We start from the raw sequence: 25,557 nt of genomic DNA, 5'->3' as shown, positions 1-25,557 counted from the left end.
AGAGGGGGTTTCTGTAGATTCGGAGAAGATTCAGGCTATCAGAGATTGGCCTAGACCGCAGAATGCCACAGAGATTAGGAGTTCCCTTGGATTGGCGGGTTATTACAGGAGGTTTGTGCAGGGTTTTGCAAGCAAGGCACGTCCGATGACTAAGTTGACACGAAGGATGTTCCTTTTGTTGGTTCACAGGAGTGTGAGGAGGGTTTTGCAAGCCTGAAGGAAATGCTGACTACTACGCCAGTATTGGCATTGCGAGAGCAGGGAGAACCCTATGTAGTGTATACTGATGCATCCATAGTTGGTTTGGGGTGTGTGTTGATGCAGCATGGGAAGGTGATTGACTATGCTTCGCGGAAGTTGCGGAAACATGAGGACCACTACCGTACTCATGATTTGGAGATGGCTGCTATAGTTTTTGCTCTGAAGATTTGGAGATCTTATCTATATGGTGTAAAAGTGTAGGTGTTTATAGATCATAAGAGCCTGAACTATATATTCACTCAGCCCGAACTGAATTTGAGGCAGAGGCGGTGGATGGAGCTGGTGGCAGATTATAATTTGGAGATTCTAAGTTCACTTCGGTGTTTTGGAGAGCATTTTAGGCAGATATGTGCACTAAGGTGCATATGAGTACAACTTATCATCCCCAGACAGATGGACAGTCAGAGAGGACGATCCAGACGTTGGAGGACTTGCTGAGGATGTGTGTGTTGGATTGGGGTGGCCATTGGGTAGATCACTTGAGCTTGGTAGAGTTTGCTTACAACAGTTACCAGGTGAGTATTGGGATGGCTCCTTATGAGGCTTTGTATAGGAGGCCGTGTCGTACACCGTTATGCTGGACTCAAGTGGGGGAGAGGAGAATTGAAGGGGCAGATTTTGTTCAGGAGACCTCAGAGAAGATTTGGATTCTTAAGCTGAACATGAAGAAAGCTCAGGATCGGCAGAGGAGTTATGCCGATAAGAGGAGAAGAGATCTTGAGCTTCAGGTGGGAGACATAGTGTACCTCAAGATAGCCATGTTGCGGGGTCTGAACAGGTCATTGACAGAGACTAAGTTGAGTCCAAGGTATATGGGTCCATTCAGAGTGATTTAGCGGGTGGGACCGGTAGAATATAGGCTGGAGTTGCCAGAGGTTATGCGTGCGTTCCACAAGGTTTTCCACGTGTCGATGTTGCGGAATTTTCTCCGCGAGGATGATCAGTTGTTGGGTAAGGTTCCTGAGGATCTTCAGCCTAACATGACTTTGGAGGCGAGACCAGTGAGGGTTCTCAAGAGGAGGATCAAGGAGCTTTAGAAGAAGAATATTCCTTTGATGAGAGTCATATGTGACTGTGATGGTGTTGAAAAGCATACTTGGGAGCCAGAGGCAAGGATCAAGGCAAGGTTTAAGAAGTGGTTTGAGAAGCAGGCCGCGACTTGAGCTTGTCTAGCCTGGTCCCAGCTGTAGTGCGTGGCTGAAGCAGGAATGGAGTATTTCAGCCCATCTCTCTTGTTACTTGGTCGCTTAGGGGTGGTTGGTTGTGCGACTAAGTAACAAGATGAGGTGGTATTTGGGATACGAAATTCCGCGAGGCAGTGGTTAAAGAAGAAAAGTTTCCTGAATTAGAAGTTGCTAAAAGTGGATGTTTCCTAAAGTGAAAAGTTCTAAAAATGAAAACTTTTATGTGAGTTAGAATTGTCCATTTTTAGTAGTTGTGAGCCTTGATGGGGCTTGTCTTGCCTTCATGGCAGACTGTTGAGTCATTGTGTGTCGTGCATGACGGTCTTTCGAGACATTGTGTGGCCTTTGTGGCGGGTTGTTTAGCCATTGTGTGGCCTTTATGGCGAGCTGTTTAGCCAATTGTGTGGTCTTTGTGGCGGGTTGTTTAGCTAATGTTGCCTTTTTAGGCGGTCTTTTGGGTTGTGTGGTCTACGTGACGGTCCTTCGGGACGTGTGGCCTGTTTAGGCAATCCTTTGGGATGAGTGGTCTTCGTGACGGTCTTTCGGGATGTATGTCTTTGTGACGGTCCTTCGGGACAAGTGGTCATCGTGACGGTCCTTTGGGACAAGTGGTCTTCGTGACGGTCCTTCGGGACTAGTGGTCTTTGTGACGGTCCCTCGTGACAAGTGATCTTTGTGACAGTCTTGTTTAGAACATTGTTTGGCCTTGGTGGCGGTCCTGTTTAGGACATTTGTTTAGCCTTTGTAGCGGTCATGTTTAGGACATTTATTGGCCTTTGTGGCGGCCCTTGTGGCATTTTGATGAGCCTTGTGTGGTCATGAGGTATTCCAGTGAGGGGATATGTGGTTGGTAGGACATTGTGTTGTTTTACGCGAGCCACAGGAAGGAAACCTAGATAGGGATAGGGCTCAGAGGTGTTCAGAATTGTTTGCTCGCGAGTCTTGGGGGACTCTAGTTCTCCTAGTACTGTCATATTCCGAGACTTTGTGGCTTGAGAGTATGGTTAGTATATCGACTTCGGACTGTAGGCTGGCAACCCGAGAGACGAATATTGGACTTCCTTATATATTATGGCATGCGGGCCTAGGCCCGATGAGGAGCCAACGTTATGGCATGCAGGTTTTGGCCTGATGAAGAGCCAATAAAAACTCAAGGTCGAGACCTATGAGTAAAGGAAAGTCCAAAAGTCGAGAGCAAATAATGCCTGAAACGTGAGTTTATTGCCTAGAGGTGACATTCGTAAATCAGTCAGAGGAGTGTGGGTAATGGAGACGGTTGCACATGAGTCATTGGCTGATGGTTGTTCGAGATTCAAAGATGAATCTATGTTGGTGGGGGAGAATTGTAACATCCACAAACCGAAATCTCTGTTTAGGGGATGCATCGGTCGATGCAAGGTTGGTTCTCGTGGACGAGTTTAACTAAACGTTGCGTTTTCGGGTTAGGAAAACCCTGGAATCTCTTATAAAAGCAGAAACTCGAGGGTTAGGCCGAGTTTGGCCGTTTCGGCAGAAAAAAAAAAGAGAGAAAGAGTTTTGTGAGTGTTCTTGGTAGTTCTTGGAGATCTAAGGCTGTTCGTATAGAGATCTGTAGCAGGGATCATTGTAGGAGCTTCCTGGGAGTGTGTTTCTTCTTGTTTGTGGTTCAGAATCTTCTTGGGCAAAGGTAAGTGCATGACCATGGCTTATCTAAGCTGGAGATTTCTCTGATCTGCTTGTTCTATGTGTTTTATTGGCTGGTTAGTACGTTGTTGAGTCGCTACAGGCTTTGGGAAGCTTTTGTGGCTTTGGTTTGTGTGTTTTGATGGTTTAGGGATGGAGATCTGGCGAAAAGCTCGGCATGTGTGTCGGTCGATGCAATGCAAGGACGACGCAGATTGACCTAGGAGAATCAATCGATGCCATGTGCAGGCATCGGTCGATGCAATTAGGGATTTTGTGCAATGTCGAGCATGCGTCGGTCGATGCAGTGTGCGTGTTGGTCGATGCAAGTGAACCTTGCATCGGTTGGTGCAAGCTTGTGACGGTCAATGCAACCCCAGTTGGTGTCGGTCGATGCATGAGTTGGCGTTGGTCGATGCATAGTCCGAGTTTGTTGTGGTTTGGTTATTGATTGTTGGTTGATGGTTAGAGATGTCTCTATTGCTTGTGTGTATAGCCCAGTAGATGGGAGGATTGCCTTACTGAGTGTTTATTAAATACTCATGCATCTCACTTTGTGGTTGTGGTGCAGGTAAAGGCAAAGTGTGATCGTGGAATCAAGGTAATGAAGAGGAGGATGTTCTAGTTATTCAGTTGGTTGTTGTCTGGCTTTGCTAGGTTACTAGAGTTGTGTCATTAGAATGTGGTTTAGGTTGTTGGTTCTATGGTTCATGTTGTTTGAATTATTGGATATTCTGATGAATTAATATTGGTTATTGAATTATTGGTTATTTATTGGTATTGTTTTATTATCCGCTGTTATGTGTTTATGGTTAGGTGGCTAGTGGATATGAGACCACTAGTGTAGATTAATACTTATTAATATTTATTTATTTTTATTTATTATTTTATTATTAAAAGAAACAAGTCGGGTCGTTTCAGGTTAAGGGTGCGGGAAACTGTTCCAAAGATGGAAATCAGCTACTTGGATTAACAAGGGTGATAAAAAGGAGAAAGATAATCCAAGTATGTATATGGTATCCATGAGTTCAACTTCAATGCATAACATGATAATTGCAAGTCAGGATTAGTTTCAGGTAGATAGGGAATGATGTCAATTCAAAACATGCTTCAATCAAGACTAGAATGCAATTTCGAGAATTCAAAACCTGGTTCAGTCTTACATTTCAAGTTCAATCAACATGCATCAAAGAACTAATAACAAGGGCCTTGATCTTATCCAATTGAATTTAGCATGCTAACAATGTTACAATCATCATCAACCCCTATGCTAAATGCAACAGTCCTATATGAGTAACACTAGACTCAATCCTAATATGCAAATGCAAACTACAGGAACACTCTGTTTTTGTAGAAATTTTCAAAAAAAAATCAATTTTTTTATGGTTTTTCTATGCAAATAAATGAATGCAGACTCAAACATGATATGATGCAAAAATTTGAAATACGAATCACAGAAAACATCATCAGATACATCATCTCATACCCTCCCCCAAACTTAAATTACACAGTCCCTTGTGTAAGAGAAATTTGAAAAATGATTTGAGAATCAAAACAAAAATAAACAATGAAAGGATTAGATGGTATTTACAAGGAAAGGTAGGAGTACCTCAGTAGTTGAAGAAGGAGTCGGTGCTCGCCCAAGGAGGAGCGTGGTACTGACTTTTTCCCTCGCCTTATTCAGGATCCACATGAGTGGCCTCAGCTGCTTGGTCGACTTGTTGCGTGCGATGATCAGCTGAAAGTTGATCAACCGCTTGTGTGTTCTCATCAACTTTCAGCTGGTCATCGCACTGCATGTCGTCGACCCGAGACTCACCATGGTCTAATACTAACACAACAACCTCAGTAGGCTGATAATCTCCTTCATGCTCATTCTGTTCCCCAGTCGCTGGTATGGTCTGATATTCGATCTGAGACTCATGCTGCTGCTCAACCACTGATTCAGGTAAGTGCTCAGAAGGACATCCTTGTTAATGCTCTACTAGGTGACTTGATGAAGTTCCCTTCTTAGCTTTCTTTAACAACCTTCTCGATTTCTCCAGAGGCTTATGAGAGGAGAGCTATGGTCGAGCTGGAGAGGGTTGCTGCGTCTGTGGCGTGTAAGCAGACTGACGTGCTGTAGAGTGAAGTGCAAAGCGAGTTGGCTAAAGACATGTAGACAAATGTCCCTGTATTGGCATGACATCCTGAGAAAGGCATTGGGATAGCAGTTATGCGAGAAGTGCAACTAAACTTACTCATGAAGTGTGTAATAGTTGTCTTGAAGGACTTGTATGCCTTCTCCCTTGCCTTGCCCCAGCGTTGGAGCTTGTTGAGCCGCTCATGAGCCGCCTAAACACCCCTTCCTAGTCTGGGTGTTGTGTACTCGTCAAAGTGATACCTTTCATGGCGGTAGTATTTTGGATCCTCTTCCATCGAAGTGTCTTCTTCTGCAGAGATCTCTATTCTCTGATCCTCACCCTCAACCTACAAAAGCTTCTATCAGGAATAAATTCAATGTTCTCGCCGTACAAGATCGTTGTTAGTGTCGCACAAGGAAGGAGAATCCTTGCTTCATCAACCTCTGGGTGAACAAATCTGTAGACAAACTTTCCATTCTTGTGCTCCCACTCCAGAGTGTGAATCTGTTTTAGGTGGTTCATATCTATCCAACGCGGTGGAAACGAGTTCGAAGGGAGAGGAAGCCTACTGCTTCAAAGATCCATGTCACAGCCCCTCCCATACATATAACTCCAGGAGAATGAGTTTTGTTCAGTCTCACCACCCACGCCTTGTAAGTCTGCAGATGGTTCAACAAGAAGAAGGCGAATGATGTGTCTGATGCGTCACCTCTAAGCATAACACCCTCTGTAGTCTTCTTCAAAGGGTCCTTGAGTGCCAAATCCAACATGTCGAGCTCTGCCCTGGTGACAAGTCCAATGATATCTTTCGCGTAGAAGATGTTAGAAATAGCCCTGTGGAAGTATCTCAACACTGGTCTTCTTATTAACATCCCTTTTGACCTTGAGGCGTTGAAGGGTTGCTCTGTGCTAATCGTCGCCCATAACGACGATGCTTCTTCCCTGTCGATTTCCGGTGCAGTGCTTGTCCCACTAGTGAATCCAAACACTTCCTCAAACTGCCTCACAGTAAGGCTGTAAGTCTGACCATGTATCATAAACGTGAAATAGCCTAAACTGCCATCCGACTCCATCTCAGGCGCATCGGCGAACAGGTGAACTTGAAAGGAGCTTAGAAGCTGGATGGTTTCCTCTCTGTAAGCGTTCTTTGGAGTGTTCATAAGCCTGCTGAGACAACATTGGCCGAAAAGATATTCAACATCCTCTGCTATACTAAATCTTACCAAAAAAATTCGAAATATTTATCTTATCAATTATGTCGATATTTCTAATTTTATAATAAATATTAAAATATATTATTTATGTTTGGTTATATGGATAGTATATACATAATTGTAAAAGTTTTTTGGATACATGAATATAAATATTTCTCTATACCATATTTACTTCTATTGAACTTCCTAATTTGTTCATTAAATCAATGACATCCCTTGTAATATTTTACAAAGTAAAGGATTCTTTAAAAAGTGTACTTCAATAATAATGATATACATTAGTAGTATTTTCCTAAAATTATGACTAAAAAGTATAATTCAAAATTTTGTATTTTAAAATTTTATAATAATCTTTTCTTTAACCTATGTTTATGTAATAAACATAAACATACAAACCATTGATGTAACATAATTTTAAAATTCATATGGTGATTTCTTCATTAGAATTTTTTTTTCATAATTATTTATAAATTATAGATCATATGATAGAATTACATATTGGATACTTGATAGAGTTAAATTATATTAAAACACCGATAGTTATTATTAAGTTTGATGAATAAATATCTATATTTATTTTTGAATTACATTTTAAAAAAATATAGTTTGTAAGATATTACAAGGAATGTCAGTAAGGGTAAATATGAAATAGATGCTATATACATGTACCCAAAATTCCAAATAACTCCTACAATTGACTTTTTACTATCCATATAACCAACAAGCCGTCTAAAGATTTGAACATTGATAATAAAATTATAAATTGTCATATACAATTAATAGTATAGATATTCAGAGTATTTGTTTAAGATTTAAAATTATGATTCTTCCATCATTTTATTTGATTTTTTATTATTTTAAATTATCATATAATACTTAAAGTTAATGAAAATCTAAAATTTTGTCTATATGTTGTGATTTGAATTTTAAATGGACTTACATTATTTTGTTAATAAAAAAAATTAAAACTTTTTAAAATGTTTAAAATATTATGAACATTTGATGACTAACCTATTTTCTGTTTGTCTACCAAACATTATGATCTATTGGTTTTCCAAGTCGTACATAATGTTTTTTTTTTTGTAAAATACATTGTTTTAATTATCGGTTAAAGGAAAATTGTGTAGTTTTTTTTTTTTTAATTATGTAGTCTTCATGCAATCATGCATCCAGATATTTAACATTAGATGAACTTTTTCAAAGTTTTCTCAACTTATTATTAGATTTAGTATTTAAGATGATAAATAACTTGCATCAGAGTTTCAAAACACCTCTGTTTTTTTCGTTTTTTCTATTAAAAATTCCAATGGCTAAGTAAAAGTACTAATGAGCTGTGGAGCTATGGTGAATTCACATAAACGGAGCAAATATGAGTTAGTGGCACCCACATCTTCACATAAGCCAGATGAGATGAGATTGGTTATGGATATTTAAAGTTAATTTTAATTTTAAATGAATAGGATTCTCCTTCTAAGAGGAGGTTGACATTCATATACTTTTATGATTATGTAGTTGCAGTTGATCTGTACGTGTAGCTAAAACCAGTGCCGGCTCAAGAATTTTTGGGGCCTTTGGGCAAAATTTTTTACAAAAGATCAATTTTTTTTTTTGACCCCTATATATTATGTATTAGAAATTTTCTTGATTTTATTTTGATAATATATAAACACACGAGAAGATTCAGGACTTTTTTTTGGTAATATGAAAATTATAGATTTATTTTTTGGTTATATATATTTTTTTGACATCAGAATATACAAAAAACTATGGACTTTTTTATAATATAAAAGAGATTATGGACCTCTTTTTGATAATATGAAAATTATAAGCCCTTTTTATAATAAAGTGTGCCCCTTTGTGTGTGGACCCCTGGGCATCGCATTGCTTGGCCTCCCTTTGAGCCTCAAATTGTTTTGGTTTTCAATTTAGGATTTTATTTTTATGTAGACCACAACAACTAATTCTATGGTAAAATAGAAGTCTATTATGTCCCGCATCTTGCACAATGATAAAGAAGACATTATGGAGCTCTATCAATTATCGAAGTTTATTTTTTTGGATGTTGATAACTGGATTTTATTTATAAAATATTTTAGAGAATATGAAAAAGTCTGTTTATATAGTATCTTTTACCTCCTAATCTTTGTTTTTCTTTTTGAAACACTTGCATGTAATGTCTTTTTTTGATTTGAGAATACAAAAAATGAATTATAATAAAAAAATTAATAGTTGCGTTGATGGTTTTTCGTTAGTTATCTTGTTGACGAGTAATAGACTAATGAATCTAGTTAATGATGGCCGTGAAAGCAAAGATCAGTAACGTTAGTATAGAACCTTGAATTTTACGTGTTAACATTTTGGCTAGATAGGTCTATGCATTTTCTATGTTGGTCACCTGACTTCCTTTGTATCTCAACCTAGTTTAGTTGGATTATTAATTTACAAGTCTAGTATTTCTTGCAAGATATTTCGTTTTGCAATACTATACTACCATTTCTTAGTCATTAGCTAATCAAGAACCAATTCAATTTGATAAGTTTATCTCATTCAACAGTTTGTCAAGTAAAAATACAACAGACAAAGTCGTTCTCTTCTCCATCATGTAGATATAAATTCTCTAATAATTTATATTCATAAAGACATTTTATGAGAAATATAATATTTAGTGTTAATATAGAGATATTTGAAAACACTTAATAATTGACATATAAAAGAATGATATGCACATTAATGACTGAACACTATTTGTCTAACAATATGACTCCATCCAAACTAAGCTTGCCTCATAAAATTTTCAATCTTCATTAACGTGTTAAACTTCTAAGCATACATTTAAAGTAAGTTTATTGGATTATTGTTGCATTAGAAACAGTACTTCTTCATATTTTCCCATTAAAAAAAAAAAAAAAAAAAAAATCAGTACTCCAACTTGACGTCATATTATCATATTTTAGAATATTTAGAACTATATCCATTTTTTTACATTAAAAAATGGAACCAATTTCATAAATTTTTGAAGAAAAAAGATTTGAAACTAACCTCAATGCTCATTTTACTTTTTGAAATTGTTTTCATGGATTATCACTTTTTATATGTTGCACAAGTCTAGTACAATAGTGGATGTAAAAATAGTAGTTATGCTCAGAAAGAAAAATTATATAGTAATTAATATCGTGAACAATTCAAGATTTTCTTATAAGTCTTGTTGTGTTTTTTTTTTGTTTTTACTGAAAAAGTGAGCTATTTACAGTAAATAAAATGAGCCATTAGATTGACTTTTTTTTTTGGAGGATACAACAAATTACTTATTTTTTTTATTATTAAAAGAGTAAGAAATAATCAAAAATAATAAAATATTAAGTTAGAATTTTAAAGAGGTGATGAGAGTATCCACTATCTTCTAATATCCATTATCTTATGGAGAGTATATCCATTATCTTATATATAACATTAGTCATTTTGTAGAGATATAGGCATTTTGTCTAAGAAAATGTATATGATTTTTGTTTATGCATTTTGTAGTTAAACTTTTAGTATGTTTGAAAATTATTTAATTATATATACTAGGATTCAACCCCCCCCCCCCCCCCCCCCCCGCGATGTCGCGGGGAAGTATTTTTAAAAAAATAATAATTTAAATTTAAAATTTAAAACTATACATTATGAAATTATTTGAATGTAATAGAATAGTTTGATTATTTCAATGTTATTCTATAACCATTTCTAAAATTTTAGAATAACTAAAATTTAAATAATTTCATAATGGTTATAGAATAACTAAAATTTTAGAAATGGTTATAGAATAACATTGAATATTAGATATTAATATTCAAATTATTTAGATTTAACATAAAATAAAAAAATTGTTTCAAAAACAATGATTTGTTAGTTATTGATGAAGAGACAAATATATAGAGAGTTCAAAATATATGACTATTTAAATAGACATACCTATTAGAACAGAAAGTTGTGATGAAAAAATATAAATAAAATATAGTGAAAAGACACAACTCTACAATGAACAAATACAACTATTTGAGTTTTTTAAAAAGAACAAATAAAACCAAGTTTTTTACAAAAAAAGTACTATGAAAAGTCTCAACTGTTGTTCTTATTTATTCAGATTGTTATTATTATTTTTAAATATTAAAATAATTTTTTTAACGGAAAGTTAAGATAAATAAATAAAATTGTAAATTCAATATTAAGTTGTATATTTTCTCTATTGCTATAATCATTTCTAAAATTTTAGTTAGATTATAGAATATATTCAATTATCTAGACTCAACATAAAATGGAAAATTTGTTTTAACGAACTTGTTAGTTAGTGATGAAGAGACAAATATAAAGAGAGTTCAAAAAGCATGACTATTTAAATAGACATGACTATTTAAATAGACACACCTATTAAAATAAAAAGTTGTGATAAAAAATATAATTAAAATATAGTGAAAAAACACAACTCTACAATGAATATATACAACCGTTTGAATTTTAAGAAAAAACAAATAAAAACATTTTTTTTACGAAAAGGTACTACGAAAAATTGCAATTGTTGTGTGTGCACTTGATTATACCTACAAACTCATATGAACTACTTTTAAGTAGAAGACATCTTTATTACCATATTAAAAAGTCAAATCCAAAAGCTTATTATATAATCCATTTAACTCTTTGAAAAAGACTCTAGGTATAAAAGTAACTAAAAGTTGTAAATCAGATTCATCATTCCAAAAATCTCTTGTTAAATCAAGAATTGGAGGAATCTCTTTACTTTTAAAAGAATGAATGCTAGAAAATAATTTAGAGAGCTGTAAAAACCGTTGAAATTGAAATTTTATATTATTTGGTGTCATGGCAAAAAAAAATGAAAACAGTTCAAACAGACAAATATATATAGATTTCAAAAGATACGAATATTCGAATATACACAACTCTACAATGAACAGTTGCAACTTTACAAAAAAACTGTTACAATGAACAATCACAACTTTGTATAAAACACATAATTTAAAATTTCTACAGATTTTTTGGAAGCTTATCCAAAAGGTACTATTGAAAAACACAACCTTTGGTGGCATTTATTCGGATTGTTACCATATTGAAAAGTCAAATCCAAAAACTCACTATGTAATCCATCTAACTCTTGGAAAAACACTCTAGGTATTTTCATTAAATTTTTATATTTAAAATTAACTAAAAGATGTAAATTAGATTCATCATTCCAAAAATCTTTTGTTAAATCAAGAAATTTTAAGAATTTCTTGACTTTAAAAAGAATGAATGCTAGAAAATAATTTAGAAAAATATATAAACCGTTGAGATTGAATTTTTAGTTGATTTTGTGTCATAACAAAAAAAAAATAAAAACAGTTCAAACAGACAAATATATATAGATTTCAAAAGATATGAATGTTCCAATCAACACAACTTTACAGTGAACAGTTGTAACTTTTCATAAATAACTGTTTCAATGATCCCTCACGACTTTTCAGAAAATATCCAAACCAAAGGGTACGATTGAAAAAACACAAATGTTGATCGCATTTATTCGGATTGTTATTATTATATAGATTTCTCTTGGGCTAACTATATTCTCAAGGATCTGAAAGTTTGGGTGATCTCAAATACAACAGAATACATGATTAAAAAAATGAACTAAAAATCGCTGCAAAGATCATGAATAGAAAATCGATAGGGTAACTGAAAAGTGTACAAATATCATCAAATGTCTAATTATCTACCCAACTTTACGATCAAATGTTTAAATTGATCTGAGTTTGATCAAAATGGTTAAACAGATTTATCCACATTTACGTCATTTTTTTTCGGAAAAACATAAACTTTCATTCAATCTAAACCTTAAAAAGAGGTGAGTTCTTACAACATGATTCAAGATAGACATAGAAAGTTAAAGATAAGGGCTCCATGAGCTTAACAAAGTGATTTTCAACTTGAAATTTTTTTACAATATTTGAAAAGTCTATTGGAACCAAAGCGGATTTGTACTCAAAGTCAGGCTTCATGAAATTCTCGACCAACGGGTGGTCATAAGCGGCTCTAGCGGATAACGCATTTGAGCTTGTAAAAGGATGTTCCACGGGGGGAACACTTGTGGGGTTTTTTGCCAACATGAGAGGGTTCAAGAGCATATGGTCAAAGACCTTTAAACTTTTAGGAACATACCTCATGATTCTAGATGAAGCTATAACCGGGATTCGCAGGGAATGAGTGTCAAACCGTAACAAAACAGGTAGGTCATCACTCACATGAAGCTCATGGCCATGGAGGTAAATGAATTCCACACAAAGCTTGTAGTCGGTTTGGTCCTAGAAAATGGCAACAGACCCAAGCTTTCGATCTAATGGTGGTAGATTATACAAAGGACCAAAGGGTTTAAGAATAGGATTCAAGCAAGCTGTCGGATCAGATTCATAGTTATGGTTACACAAAGCAAGCATCCGGCCAAAGCTAATAAACTGACCTTGACAAACATATCTATCAAGCAACTCTGAAGAGACCAATGTTCTGCTACCGAGGATTCCTCGACTTGACCAAGCAGAGATAACCGGTACTAAAGAAGTTGAACTTGACTTAAAACTCTCAGTAATAGATCTAGGTAGAGATGTTCTAACGCTAGGCATACATTGTCGAAGGTGGACCAGCAAATTCACACGCTCATAAAGCAATGACCAAGCAGAATTCGGCAGCAGGAATTCAAGATATTTGAACGGATGTATCCAAAGGGATAACATTGGTAAGGAGGTTGAGTACACAGATCTGGACCTCAAAAGATGAGAACATGGATCATTGTTTTTGGTAGTGGGAAAATGGTGGTTATTGGGCGTAACAATGGATCCAGGTCCATTAGTGGGAACCCTAGAATCTCACCAGCTGAGCAGGAGGTGGCGATGGAGTGGCGGCGTACTAGCAAATAGACATTCCGATTGGAGCCACTAGACACCGGTGGGGACATGATCGGCAAAGGTCTGGAGTACCAAGATTTTGTAGCGGGAAAGGATTTGAAAGGAGCAAAGGTAACTTCATCATCACAGCTTCTCGCAGAGTTGAGCTTCTTATTCAGAAAGTGACAACACTGTGCATCGTCATCTTACACACCAGACAGAGAGATTCATGCAAGGCGAGAATTTGTTCAGATCTGTGCATTTGTTGAGGCGTCAGGTTTACTAGACTCATCAGAGGATTTGGGAAGATGGCTTGAATCGGGATGAGGGTCGACAGAGAACTCCCTCGCCGTCTATTTCCGGAAAAGGATCAAACATTGAAACTTTTCAATGGGGGTGAGAGGGTTTGAGGATAATTCTGAGCTATTTGAAGTGATTAAGATATGCACTAACAAAGGAATAGAAAGAAGCAGGGCAAGCAAACGACAACAGAGAAAGAACCAGGAAGCCGTAGCTTCGCCGGCGTCGGAGCAGTAATCATTTGATAGTTTCTCGATATTTGGACCGGAAAGAAAAAGTTTTTAAAAATGTAGAGAGTTAGCATTTACGTAGCTTATCTTGCATAAATGTTGACAGCACGAGCCATGATATTAAATCAGGTGTATAACAAGAAAAGTGAGCCATTACAAAGGGTTTAGCGAATTTTTTAATTATTTTTTTAGTGAAAAATTATAATTTATCAAAATTTAAAATAAAAAAAATAGAAAAAAACTTAAAAAATTATAAAGAACTAAAGATATATTATGTAGAGACTAGAGAGTATTCTCATATTTTAACTATATAGCATTATTCTATTAAGCATTATTATTACAAGCTTTCGCATGGATCACATAAACACCAAACACTATTTTCTTCACTTTATTTTGATAATATTGTGATATAAAGTGATTTCTAATGTGTAATGTATAAATAAAAATAGTTGGATTGATTCTATTGGTGCATAATCAAACAAATTAACACACATACACAAAAAAAAGTCAAAAGGTCAAAAGGTGAAAGTTAACAATATATATTTTTTTTAATCTACAGACAAAAGGAACCTTCCGTAAGGTCCAGAGTCTCTTCCTAGTTCCTACTACTCTCTTCAAAACGAACTCGCCGTCGTATTCGAACTACTCGCCGTCATTTTATCAGTCTCCGGCGATAACGGCGGAGGAACAACACCGTGCTTCAACAATCCAACTTCATCACCACCACCGTTCACATCAATCTCAACCACAACATCTTTCGAATCTCGCATCCCTTCCTTCTGAATCCCTTTCAAAACCTCAACGATCTCATCCATCGACGGCCTCACCTCTCTCTCCTGCTGCAAACACCGGAACGCTAATTCAGCAACTGACGTCATCGCTTTCTTCACCGAAGGATCTCTCTCGAATCCGAGTGATAGATCCGCGAGCTCGTGAACGGCGTCGTTTCGGATTTTCGAAATCGCCATGTTCGCTAGGTTAATATCGTGGCGGTGTCGTGTGATGTCTACAGCTTCTTTCGATGAGATTAGTTCGGTGAGTACGACTCCGAAGCTGTACACGTCGCTCTTCTCGTTGAGACGGTAACATTGGTAGTACTCAGGATCTACATATCCTGGAGTGCCTTGTGGTGCGGTGGAGATGTGAGTTTGATCCGTTGGAAAAAGCCGTGAGAGTCCGAAATCAGCGACTTTCACTTCGTAATTGCTATCTAGAAGAATGTTAGTAGTCTTGACGTCTCTGTGTATGATTCCTAAATCAGAGAAGTTCTCATTATTAGTCTAATCTCATTGTGTGTATACATATGTGTGTGTTTAGTTTTGTGTTACCTTTGGTGTGGAGAAAGGACAATGCGCTTGCGGTTTCAATAGCGATTTGGAGTCGAGTAGGCCAGAGAAGAGGACGAGATTGTGCTTGGTTTCCATGGAGATGTTCAGCTAGTGTGCCATTGGAGATGTATTCATATACTAGGAGTAGCTCTCTGCTGTGTCTTGTTGTGCATCCGTATAGGATGACTAGGTTTGGGTGTTTTAACGACTTCAAGATCTCGATTTCGTTCTTGAATTGCTCAACGCGTTTTAATGATCTTTCGAAGAGTCGTTTTACTGCTACAGCTCGTCCGTCTTTTAGTGTACCGTAGTAGACAGTACCGAAGCCTCCATCTCCAAGCTCTTTTGAGAAATTTTCAGTGGCTTCCTCCAGTTCTTCGTAGCTGAAGACTTGAACGCCAAAGTAGACGCTGTTTGCAAGGTTAGACATTGAAGGGACAAGAGAGTGATTGCTGCCGGATATTGTTGTGGAAGTTGGTGTGTTTGACGTTGTATTGCTCGAGTAAGTCGTTGCTGTTGATATGCCTTTGTTTGTGTGTTGACCTGCCAGTTTCATCCTTCTCCGGATGAAGATGCAGAGCAAACACCCGACGAAAAGAATGGCACCCAAGAATCCACAAGCAAAACCGATGCCTAGAGAAACAAAAAAAGAAAAGGAAAAGATAAGAGCTTCATTAGATTGTACTGTTTCTGAGGTATGTTCGTACTCCCATGAAAGGTAAAGGATAGACAAATCTACCTATTTTCGCTTTTTTGGAGAGTCCTGCATGAAATTGAAAACCATGAGAAAAATGTCAGTTCAAATTGAAGATAGAATATAGAATCATGAATGAAACAAAGCTTGAGAAAAGGAATGTGAATCATGTCCATGCTAGCTAAACTAAGTTCCAGCGAAAGGGGGGGGGGGGGGGGGGGGGTTGCAGAGGTTGAGGAAGGGAGAAGATCTGGTTCTTGTGGAAGTACATTAGCATATATGGTTAAATCAGTCGAACTATCCAGACCAAACTAAGATACAGATTAACATAAATCAGTCGAACTATCCAGAAAAACGAAGCAGAAGAAATATTACCCATATTTCCACAAGTATGCTTGTGAGGCTCGTTTATACAATAGCAAACGAATTCTCTCGAGTGCTGATTATATCCACAAGAACCCTTTGAGTTTACGCAACGGGAACAATCACTGTTGAATCTAACCTCGAAACCCTTACCAAGAGCCTTCTTTATAGTCTCCGTACTCTGATTTATCTCTGCTGTTTTCAGATCAGATCGAGAAACTGGAAGTTCGATGGTCTTTTTGCAGGCTGAACTAAACTCGTTTGCTCCAACCAACTCCTGTGAAGATGAGATCTCTTTTCTCATAAAGTAAATTTTCTCATCAGTATCATCCCCACACTGCAGCTGACTAATGTGATCACCGGGATGAAAATCTTCAGTTGGAACATGGCAGTCGTAGAAGAGAGTTAGCAATTTAGTGTCTTTATAAAATGGAAGAACATCTTGGTTGATTGGTGCGCTCTCAGAGTCCTCGGGACAAAGATTGTTGAGATAATCTTTTTCTGGCAAGTCTTATTATACGAGACTCATAGTTCATCTCAAGGATTTGGAACTCAACCAAGGATATATTAAACTCTGCGAGATCTCCGCTGCAGTTGACTTCGAAATCCGGGTGACCGGACTCTTCTCTGTCAGGTGTCCAAATGGATAATAGAGCTCTGTATGATTGCCGCATTTAAACAAAGGAGAACAGTGTTTGTGACGATCATGAACTGATAAAACACACGTGGGGATCACAAAGAACGCCCATATGATTGTATAAGACAGAGAAATATTGATCATGGTGATCTCCTCTGTTTTTTTCATTGCCTTAACGATGAATAAGAAGATGATGAAGAACTGAAGAAGAAAGAGGAATTAAAAAAGGCAGATGAGGAAGTGAATTGCTTTTGTCCAAGTCTTGTGGTTTTATATAAAGAAAAGAAAACTACGGTAAGGTTTCTTTTTCTTTATTTCCAGAGGGAAATTTCTTTGGAATTAGGTGGGTTAGGATGACTAAGTCTTGGAATAGACTGGTACATACGAGACAGTCAGGATATTAAATTATTTAATAGATTTTATTTTTCTTGGTTGTTATTGAAATATTAGTTTCTACTGTTTTTGTAGGACTAAAGGCTTGAAACAACTATTAGTCCCGGTGCAAGAAATTTACTGGGAAAATCCAGGCAAAGTAGAAAAGGGGATAGAAATAGACTAATGAGGTAAATCTCCAAAAGGGCATCAAAAGAAACAAGAAAGACTTGACCGTAGTTGTCACTTTCTTTGTCAGTTTCATATGTGAAGGCATCTAAAGATATGTGGAGAGAATGAAGAGTCTTTTAGTATTTACCGTGGAAAAGAGTCTAAAGATTTGTGATAAAGGAAGGAGACAGTTTCATTGTAAGGAAGACTTCCATACCCTGAAAAATGGCTCGATGAAAGTTGTTTATGTCAAGTTGCTGGGGGCAGATAAAGACTTTTTAGACTACTCAAGTTTTCTACCTCCCATCTTGAGCTCACGAAGAAGTAAGTTATGCCTCTGCAGCAGAGGCTCTGCTAAACCAACAGAGAAAGATTTGAAAGGAATGAAAACTTTGACTTTTGTTAGAGGGGTTGCGGAAAATGTAGTATGAGCCGTGGACCGTGTGGTTCTTGGTGATTAGCAAGTTGTATATAATATATGGTTGGGAGTTCAATCCAATTGCAGAACTAAGGGGATTATAGTTTTGTTTTGTGTAATAGTGGAGGCTGCAGATGGACAAGTCTTGTTCAGATTTTTGAGCAATCTGTAAATTTCTGTTTTTAAGTCTAGTTGCATCGTAATAATACGCACAAATTTGAAAAGGAGGAAACTAATATGTTCTGCATAAGAAACTTTCTGATAGTTCAGAAACTTACCAGTGGTACCAGATGGAATCATTGAAGTGCATTTGATTTCTGATGACGAGTTTCTCTTGCAACAAACCGGAGTTGCAACATGGTATTCACAGATTCCACCACTGGTTTGACATCCTTGGCACTGTCTCTCATCAATCTTCAGCTTCACCTTGAATCCATATCTTAGTACACTTCCTAAATGGGTCAAATTCAAAGCATCCTCGCCCAGATCATAACTCGTGGGAACAGTGATGTTGAAACTCGCGCTACAGTGTTCATGGTAGTTATTATCCTGATGCACCGAGGCAAGACCAATTTTTGGACATGAGAAATTTGTGGGATTATGATATGTAGGGTTACAGAGGTAGTAAACAAAGAGGGTCTTATAGTCTGGCAAAAGCTCAAAGAGTTCAGGAGTCAACGTTGTGCCGGTGAATGTAGCAGAGCAGAATGATTCATTTAAAAAGTCTTGCCTCGCAAGTCTAAGAGTGTTAGATGAATTGTCTATTTGGAGAACACGGTACATCTGACCTGAGATAATCAGGGAAATCTTGCTCTCGTGACAGTGAAGCACCAAAAGAGGATGACCACATGGTTCTGGTCGACCCCCTCCCCAGAAAGGGAAACCGGCTGTGAAATCCCCACACTCAAAAAGAGTATCACATAAGCTACCCTCTGGTTTACTTAAAGCATAAGTTAGATGGTGAAAAGAGGTCAAGAAAAAGAGCAAGACCAGAAAAGAATCGGGTTTAGAGAATCTGAAGAGTACTGGAGAGAACATGATTGATATCTGAAAAGTTGTTTCTTTTTCTGGGGGTTGGTTCGAGTTAAAGCAGAGTAGATAATAATTTGATTAAAAAAAAATAAACCAGAATATAAAATCAAGTGGAGACAAGGAGAGAGCTAGTGGAATTTTCTAAACGACCAAGTCAACATTGAAAATGATATATATAGATTTAGACTTTTGAGAATTTAATCGCACGTCTTTGTTTAGTTGACTTTAGAAGACTTTTCCAAGTTTGTTTTTGTTTGTAATAAGTCATCCAAATCAACTAAAGCCTTTTTCACTGTGGAAAAACCTGGTAACGTATAAGAAAAACTGTTCCAGACAAATATTTCTTGGAAGAAGAAGTGATAAAGTAGGGTTCCAATTCTAGTATTGTAATGTTGTTATTTTTTTTTATTTTTTTGTCGTCTTTGTCTTTGTAATGTTGTTATTTAGAAACAGCATATTACGTTCATACAGAAATATATTTTTTTTTGGAAAAAGAAAAGTTAATTTCATACAGAAATATGCCAACAACAATTATAAAAATCTAAGAAATTGGCTCACTCTATTTGAGAGGGGAGAATACATTATTGGCTTGATTAGATAGAAACTGAAGCTAGAAGGTTGACTTGTCGGCATAGACTTCAAATCAATAGAAGTAACTATTCATGTAGAGAGGTAAAAAAATTTTGATTTTAACAAAACAATTTGTAAAATAAATCTAATAGCTCTTCGTATTGGTATACACAGCCAAATTTTTTTGGATTTTTTAACTTCTAAATATTAAAAATAAATAATAAATTTCGTATGAGTATGTAAACTTTAGACTAAAAAGTAATGTTCAATTTTATATTAATTTTACCATACAAATTTTTGACTAAAGAGTAAAGTCAAATGTACAATATTATTAACCGGGTGCTACAACTAAATAATCATTTTATTAGAACGCCAAATTAAGTTAATTAAATTTAAATTGTGTAAAAATTACTTTCCCGCGGTTAAATCCTAGTATAGTATAGTAATACTAACGTAGTACTTTTACAACAACCACGTTTACTTAATCATATTTCGAAAGAAAATACTAATTGATAACTACATTAAAAAGAAAACACATATACTCTAATCTTTATATACCCTTACTAATCTTTACATACCCTAATGGCCCGTGTTATGTGAGGTAGATATTTGAGGAATAAACACCCTCTACTGGTTAAAAAACCATATTCTCCTTCGTTTGCTTGGAGAAATATTTTTTCAACAAAAGGTTTAGTAGAACAAGATGCAAGATGGGCGATAAGATCTGGATGCAACGTCTCGGTATAGCAGGATCCTTGGATACCGGATAGTCAACCAAGACCAGCTTCTGGTAGAGGGAGATTGCTCCACCCTAATTTAATGGTTAACCATTTGATAAACCCACAGACTCTGGATTGGCATTTGCCTATATTTGAGGAGTTCATGGATTCGGCGGATATTCAGATTATTCGGAGTATGGAGATCAGTAAAACATTTAAACCGGATAGGTTAATTTGGCATTATACTAAATCAGAGAAATATTCGGTAAAATCCGGCTATCGGCTTGCACGAGGTTTAGTTAAAGAAGTTGAGTTCAGGCCGACATGTACGGCTCTTCGGGCACATGCTCGGAAACTTGATGCTCCCTCTAAGGTTCAACATTTTCTCTGGCAGATAGCCTCTGGTACTTTTCCAGTGTTGGATCGACTTGCTCATCGGGGTGTCCGCTGCGATCCACTATGTACTCGGTGTGGGTCAGAGGTGGAGACGATAAATCATGCTTTATTCGAATGCCCTCGAGCTCGTTTGATTTGGGATTTTTCACCGGTCTTATTATCACCCGATGGCTTTCCATATGGTTCAGTTTTCACGAATTTAGAATTTTTGTTTTGGCGGGCGACATCTCAATCGGAAGTCTCGGATATCAGTTCCCATTTACTTTGGATCTTATGGTTAATTTGGAAGGATAGGAATAAAAAAAATTTTAGCGGTACAGAGGCAGCGCAATGGATATTATAAATCAGGCGGTTAATGATAAAATATTGTGGGAGGAGGCGAAGTCTTTCCCAAGGGGATCCACAGATACTTCGGTAACTTAGGAAGTCCAGGACCCTTCTCCCCGATGTCAGGTTGATGGATCCTGGAAGGTTTCTGATCCTTTTGTGGGTTTCGGTTGGTGTTTTTGTAACAGGGAGGACAAAATACTACTCCTGGGAGCAAAATGTCACAAACGAACTCATTCACCCCTACATTCTGAGTTACAAGCTTTGATCTGGGCGATGGAGTCTCTCCTAGCGGCAGGCGTGGACTGTTCCAGTTTTGAGTCTGACTGTGCAGAGCTGGTGGTGATGGTGCAATCTCTGGAGGAATGGCCCGCGTTCTCTAACCTGCTGGATGACTTCAGTTTACTTCGATCGTCCTTTCCTGCCTTCACCCTTAGCAAGATCCCGCGTACGGCTAACGTGAGGGCAGATTGTTTTGTCCGTTCCTCGCGCTTATTAGTTTCAGAAGCTGTATTTGTAAACTCTTTCTCTCCGGTTTGGGGAACCAATCTTGGAGTTATTTTCTAATATAACGTGTGGTTGACAAAATAAATTTTTTAAAAAAAATTAACCATATCCTTTATCAAATTTTACATCAAATTTCCATTGCAAATAAATGTTCCAAAGACAAAGTTAATAGTAATAATTACGAGTAGAAATGTCAAATAATAATCTTTGCACTTTAATTACTTTTTAAAACCAAAAATACTTTAAAAATCTTCAATTTTTTTAATAACCAATCAAACAGTACATATTAAGTTTTTATATCTAATTTCAGTATATTAATTTTCTATAAAAATTAAATATAAAGTTTTAAGATTATAAGGTAAAATGGTGTAAATAGTTTTATGATTTGTCCCACATATTCGAAATATTTAGAAAGGGGAGAAGTTAACAATCCTCACAATGGGTATGAAGCTGGAAACCTTGACCCTACGAACATGATGGACATGCGTATACGCTTCTTAAATGGTATTTCACCATGTGTATGAAAATCTTCTGGTTGTCAGTTGTTCAAAAAGTAGCTATTGTGTTCAGGTACTAATTCATTCGAGTTTCTGTGCTTGCTAATATTAGTAATTGCTGGTGATGATTGCATCCTTGTAAGGATGATGTTATCTTTCAGCGTATGAGATAGTGTTTCTTCGTTTTGATACAGATCTAGTGTGGAAGCTTATCTACGTAGGGTCAGCGGAAGATAACACTACAAGAAAACATGCTTTTTGTGACCATCAAAATCGTCACAAAGTGGTCCTAAAGTCGCTGTTTACGACAAATGAAGGACTAACTGAAACGGTCGCTAAAATTTGGTCGCAAATAAATACCGTCACAAAGTGGTCGGTTATTTGCCACGGATTAGCGAGTACAAATAATGGTCGTATATTAGCGACAACCCTGAGTGGTCGTAATTAGAGACTAAATAGCAACCTGGAGTGTTAGCGACTACTTTGATACCGTTATTGATAGTACACATTAGGGACTGAGTTATGACGATTTGTTTGGTTGTAGATTTGCAACGTTCTTGTCTCAGAATAGGGTCACAAATTAGCAACCAATATGCAACATTTTACATTCTGCTTACTAATGTTCATGGTCACAAAAGGGTGAGTTTATAGCATCTGATTTGTTACTGTTTTGTTGAAATTTAAAAAAAAAAAAACTAAAATCAAATACTAAAACCGATTTTAGATTAGGATTATACCCCAAACAATTGTACCAAAAAACCTGCAAACATCCTTACAAAAAGCATGTAAACATCCATAAAGCATCCTAACAAAAAACCATAATATGATTCACAAACAAGTTATGAAAGTTTTCTAAGGCAAAGGAAAGGTTGACGAAGTGTTGGACAATGGTGAAGTGTCTGGTCCGTTGGCTGGTCCGTTGGCTGGTCCCTCTGCTGGTCCGTCGACAGTTGCGTTAGCTGCTGTGGCTTGTTGTTGATGAGGTGGTGTTGTCGCATTAGCCATAAAGTCGCTGAACCCAGGGTAAGTGTTTTTTAAGTAGGAGACTACCATCTCCAAGCTTGTTATACGACTTTGAGCGAGGCGTTGCTCCTCATCACGCCTAGCATTTTCTTCATCAACTTTTACGAGCTTAACACGAGCAGCTTCAAGTTGGTCTTGCAACTCTATGATTGACGGTGAAGAAGCGGTTGAATAACATTTTTTTCTCTTCCCTTTGTTGATCGTCTCAGCTAGTTGGCCAAGTCCAAAGGGTTTTCCCTTGTCATCTGTGACAGTACTCTAAACACACAAAAGAAGCAAAACCAATTAGATTGAAACAGATAATGTTAATGTTCCATGAATATTCAAGCTGAGATAGGAAAACCGGAACCAAAAAATGTAGACCAATGAACATTAGCAAAACTAGACAATAAGTCTGAGCAAAAGCGAGAATCAACATCACAAACCCACACAATCATCATCACGAAAAGAAAGTCGAGAAATACCTTGAGAAATATGTCATCTTTATCTTGAATGGTGAGGGTCCGTTGAGTAGATTTTCAGGTGAATGGTCTGAACCATGAAGATCATCGGCATCAAGCTGATTCAATGTCTCTTCTAAGTTCTTCTCATAATCTTCAGCTACTTGTTTAGCCTTTGCATCAACAAAAGTTCCATCTGCCCTTGTATGAGTTGCCATAAAAACTTCAACAAGTGATACAGGGCGAGCCAATTTATCCTCCTGTAATGATACAAAAAAAAGTTACTAGTGTCACATGTAAAAAGTAAAGGCAGCTACAAATGCATTACTAACTCCTTACCAAGTCTAGTTGTACTTGCAAGTACGATTTCTGTCCGGATAAGTGTTTATGGACGCCAAGCCCGCCACGATCAGAATTTCTGGACTGGGAAGCAATAGTGCTCTTTTCAATAGACTCGGGAGTGTTCCAGTGCTCCATCATTTCGACCCAAAGTGTTGGCCCAATCCAAATTGGATGCTCACCACTTTTCTTTGCTTGGCTCACAATTCCTTTGATCCTTCTTTTGGCGACCCTTATGAAGTTTTCTTTCACCACCTCAGTAATCCCACTGTCCCAGTTGTACTTCCGCTACACAATACACAATACACAATACAATATTGTTAAGCTAAGTATGAATGATTCTTCTAATGTAGTCATAAAAAAAAAACTTTAAACGGTAATTACCGCAAACGTTCTGAAGTATCGTTCTTGAATGTGTGTAGGTGTAACCTTCCAGCTGTAGTAAGGACCATCAAACTTCTTTCGAAGTATTCCACTTATCACTCGGGCCAGTTTTCCTTTGTCCCGATCAAACCTATTAGACAAATATTAGCAGCTATTAGATGAAGGTAAAGAATATAAAACCAAAACAAACCTGCAGCATGTTAATCTAGAAACACAATATTCAAGTACACAAGAGAGAACCAAGCTATATTTAATCAAACTTAAATTCAGAATCAAGAACAACAACCTAAGTGATGTACTCCAAAAACTAAGTGAACAGAGAAGTCAAAACTGATACACAATAATTTCTCAGACATGAACCGGAAAGAAAAAGAAAGAGATTTCTCACCATATCGTCTCAACGTCGGGGAGAGGATATGGACTCAAGAGTGGTAGATGTTGTCGTCCAGGAAGAACCAACAAATCATCTAATAGCTGTTGGTAGTCTTGATTAATAGGCGCCTCTAGATCTGGATTCTGAGGCGGCGGCGGTGGTTGATGCTCCGGAATCAGAGGCGGAGCTTGATGTTGGGGAATCGGGTTCGGTTGCTGTTGATGCTGGGGAAGCTGGTACGGAGGCTGTTGTTGGTGGTACAGAGGCTGTTGTTGGTGGTACGGAGGCGGTTGTTGGTGGTACAGAGCTCCGTAACAAATTAGTCACAAAACAATAGTCGCAAAACGGTGATACTCAGGTCAGTCACAAATTAGTCAGAAAAAAATAAAAATGGTTGCAAACTAGTCACAAATTGTGACAACTTTGTGACCCAATATTAGTAGAGATAAGCCTATTTGGTTTTTGAAAGCCAAAAAGTTTAAATTTTGACTTGTAACCATTGACATTGTAATTAAAGACTCAAAAAAAAACAAGGTCAGAGAAGAAATAAAAATATTAGCAAGAAAATTTGAACATTATACAACTTTAGAAGATGTTTGTTGTATAATACATGTAACACTTAATACAAGATATGGAATATACACTAATAGATTCATTATGTGGACATATATCTTATAATATAAATATAAACTTGTTCAAATATATGTAGATACAAAACACTTAACATTACTTGAATACAATTTTGTAAAAACTGGAAAAAGAAATACTAGGCAGTTGCTAATTAGTTGCAAAAAAGTCACAATTTCAGGTGTCGGTGGCAAATTATTCAGGTGTTACTCGCTATATAGACTTGTTTTGCGACCAATTTGAGACAGAAAGCTAAATATGGTGTTTCTTAGCTTTAGTCGCAAATAAGTCACAATGTGCGACGTTTCTGCGACGCCCTGAGAAAATTGTAACTTTGGTACAACGTGCTATTAGAGGTTTGGTGATTTTTCAATAAAAATACAAATATTATACATATTATACATCATTTAAATCCAATATAACTATTAAAAATATTATACATCATTAAAATTCAAATATAA

At 36.7% G+C, this 25,557-nt stretch overlaps 1 protein-coding gene, 1 long non-coding RNA gene and 1 pseudogene across 2 annotated transcripts; 1 reads left to right on the top strand and 2 right to left on the bottom strand.

Moving 5' to 3' along the window:
* Nucleotides 1-14,311: 14,311 nt before the first annotated feature.
* On the bottom strand, nucleotides 14,312-19,226 carry LOC104724168 (LEAF RUST 10 DISEASE-RESISTANCE LOCUS RECEPTOR-LIKE PROTEIN KINASE-like 1.3). Its single transcript, XM_087473507.1, is given in 7 exon segments — nucleotides 14,312-15,131; nucleotides 15,208-15,840; nucleotides 15,947-15,970; nucleotides 16,277-16,763; nucleotides 16,765-16,907; nucleotides 16,910-16,975; nucleotides 18,141-19,226. Coding segments are annotated over 7 exon segments (2,751 nt in total). The 5' UTR covers nucleotides 18,901-19,226; the 3' UTR covers nucleotides 14,312-14,493.
* On the top strand, nucleotides 14,515-18,086 carry LOC147934460 (uncharacterized). Its single transcript, XR_015571603.1, has 3 exons — nucleotides 14,515-15,099; nucleotides 15,197-17,195; nucleotides 17,370-18,086. It is a non-coding gene; the product is annotated as an uncharacterized LOC147934460 (long non-coding RNA).
* A 3,536-nt stretch (nucleotides 19,227-22,762) lies between the features above and the next one.
* LOC104728292 (uncharacterized) lies at nucleotides 22,763-24,975 on the bottom strand (annotated as a pseudogene).
* Between the last annotated feature and the right edge of the window lie 582 nt (nucleotides 24,976-25,557).

The sequence above is a fragment of the Camelina sativa genome, chromosome 11 (assembly GCF_030686135.1).
Source record: "Camelina sativa cultivar CO46 ecotype springtype chromosome 11, ASM3068613v1".
Taxonomy (NCBI): domain Eukaryota; kingdom Viridiplantae; phylum Streptophyta; class Magnoliopsida; order Brassicales; family Brassicaceae; genus Camelina; species Camelina sativa.
Note: the sequence above shows the minus strand (reverse complement) of the source record. Positions and strands in the feature narration are given on the sequence as shown.